Source organism: Cornus florida, unplaced genomic scaffold (genome assembly GCF_030987335.1).
Source record: "Cornus florida cultivar Cherokee Brave unplaced genomic scaffold, ASM3098733v1 CherokeeBrave_3.0.0_Hap2_Chr09, whole genome shotgun sequence".
NCBI lineage: Eukaryota > Viridiplantae > Streptophyta > Magnoliopsida > Cornales > Cornaceae > Cornus > Cornus florida.
In genome coordinates, this window is record NW_026775579.1 from 85,861,406 (window position 1) to 85,864,019 (window position 2,614).

Sequence of the window (2,614 nt, forward strand, 5' to 3'; positions counted from 1 at the left end):
ACCAACTCCTCTCTCTCTCTCTCTGTCGTCAACACTTTTCAAGATCATCCCGCCAAAGTCACCCGGTGCTCGTATATCTAGCTGCCATTGTGAGTTCAGCATTTGTGATATATATAATCGAGCACACAAGTTTTGACACTACTTTTTCAGGTTCGAGAACAACTAATGTATTAATTGCCAAAAAATTCAGATTTTTTTCATTGAGTTTGCCCAGTAATTGAAACCTCCTATCTGGATCATCTTTGATTTTAATTCAAATACAGATAAGAAGATGGGTGTTGATAGAAAGGTCTTCAATTCTGATGAAGTCTCTGTGCACAACAACGCAAAAGACTGTTGGGTCATTATCAATGCAAAGGTAATCAAGTTTATTCTCTGATTTATCAATATATATATATATAGATTAATTTCAATACTAGAGAAAGGTTAAAAATCAGTTCATGTTTGATGATTGTCTCTCATTCTTATTGTTTTTGTTCAGTTTGAGAGGTTATGAATTCATTGAGAAAGTATTTTTTCTTGGTAGGTGATGTTGAAGTTCTTTTAAAATAAAAATTAAATGGAAACCTACCATGCCTGCTTGTCAATTTTTGGTGACACCATTGCCATTAGTATATCATTAGAATTTCTTATATTTTATGTATTTTTTATTTGGCATCTTCATATATTCATTAGTTTTGTGTTCAATCATGGTTGGTTACATTATTGTCAATTTTAGCTACTCCTAAACAAAGTTCAAGCTCGAGTGTGACCACTAATTATTGCTAAATGTTAGGTTTGTATCAAATTTATTCCTCTCGACAATACCCTCTTTCCCGATTATCAAAAGAAAAATATTTTTTACGCGGATTCATAAAAGTTTTTATCTCACTTATTTTAATTTTTTCAATTTTGCCAAAATAGGCTTATGATGTAACAAACTTCTTAGCTGACCATCCTGGTGGTGATGAGGTTTTGTTAGCTGCAGCAGGTATAATATAGAAAAGTAATGCAAGTATTATATATATATATATATATATATATATATATATATATATACATATATGTATGTGTGTATTTTCTTTTATTGTGTGTGTTTTGTAGGGAAAGATGCAAGTGAAGAATTTGAGGATGTTGGTCATGGCAGTGCTGCTAGACTAATGTTGGATGAATTCTATGTTGGAGAGATCGATCCATCGAGCAGTCCAGAAAAAACATCATACACGCCTCGAACGCAGTCTCGCGCCATTAATGATTGTAACAAACCATCCGAGCTCATCATCAAGCTCTTCCGATTCCTTGTTCCCCTTACAATCTTGGGTTTAGCTGTTGGCATCCGCTTCTACAACTGAAGAACTTGATGCAGCGACCAAGTTGCAGGTTGAGATAATCTATAATTCGTGTGTGTATATATATATATCATCATCATCGTCCTTACCTTAATTTTATATAAATAATGTATACATATATCTTATATCTCCTCGATTTGGTCCCTGAAACTTGAAAGGGTAGCATCATGGAAGAAGTGGTCATCGTTGTTTCCTTCCCAAAATCATGATAATTTAGGAGTTTGTTGTTCGTGTGCTCGCTCTGTGTCTCTGTCTCCATCTATAAGTGTGTGTACGTTGTCTCCACTCTCGTGTTTGTATGTTTGAGTACATTTCAATTCTAAGTGTATATTGTGTGTATGCATACATTTCAATAAATATTTGAAGATCTTATTTAGTTTTTGTGTGTTTTGATGCTGTCTTGTATGTTGTTGTTAAGCAATAATTTTGGCAATATGCTGAATTTTGCTTACATGGGATTGGAGTGGATGAAGCTAAACCTGATGTCATCAGGCTAGTCACAGATGCTGCAAATACATTTAAAACTGGCAGATACTCTGTGCTTTCTGAGTCCTGGAGTTACATCTTTCAGGAATTGTTATAGGACAGTTACTGTCAAGTAAGTTACCCTACATGGCCCTGGAATACGTGAAAGTATTTCATACTTTCTCACAGGAATACATGGTCTCAGCTAATCATAATTAGTCACATAAGCAAAAAACTGACCCATCTACTTGCGTGTCGATTGTGATTGGTCCGAACCATATAATCCCGAAACGTGTAAAAATTTCATAGTAATGACCTACTCCGCTCTCTGAGTCTTGGAATTACATTTTTAGGACAATTACCCTACATGGTCTAAGACTACGTGGCCTTAGCCAATTACAACGAGACACAAACCAAAAATTGAATAAAACTGACACATTTGCTTGCGTGTCGGATTATGGTTATGATTGGTCAGGACTACATGGTCCCGGAGAATGTAAAAATTTCATAGTAATCACCTACTCCAGCAACTGTAAAAACCAACCCTCTAGCATTGTGCCAGCTAAAAAATGAAATTCAAATACATATACCATAATCCCGCCCTTTTGAATCTTCCTTTCTACCATTTTCAACCAGAAAAAATTTGCAATTGTCTCGTGCAAAGATCAGTTGCTAAAAAAATAGTAATGATGGTAAAAACTACAAGATAGGGCTCCAATTGCGAAGTAACAAGATTGTTGTGTCAACAATATACAACTATCAAAGCAATTGGTGCAACTGGTGCAACTATAGACAAGTTCTCCACGACTGCAAAAAAAATA

The 2,614-nt window shown here is 35.0% G+C and overlaps 1 protein-coding gene across 1 annotated transcript; it reads left to right on the forward strand.

Moving 5' to 3' along the window:
• The first annotated feature begins 271 nt into the window (after positions 1–271).
• On the forward strand, positions 272–1,331 carry LOC132273423 (cytochrome b5-like). The gene is made up of 3 exons (XM_059774379.1): positions 272–358; positions 904–970; positions 1,084–1,331. Exons 1-3 carry the CDS (start codon positions 272–274, stop codon positions 1,329–1,331), a joined length of 402 nt encoding a protein of 133 aa, XP_059630362.1.
• The last annotated feature ends 1,283 nt before the right edge of the window (positions 1,332–2,614 follow it).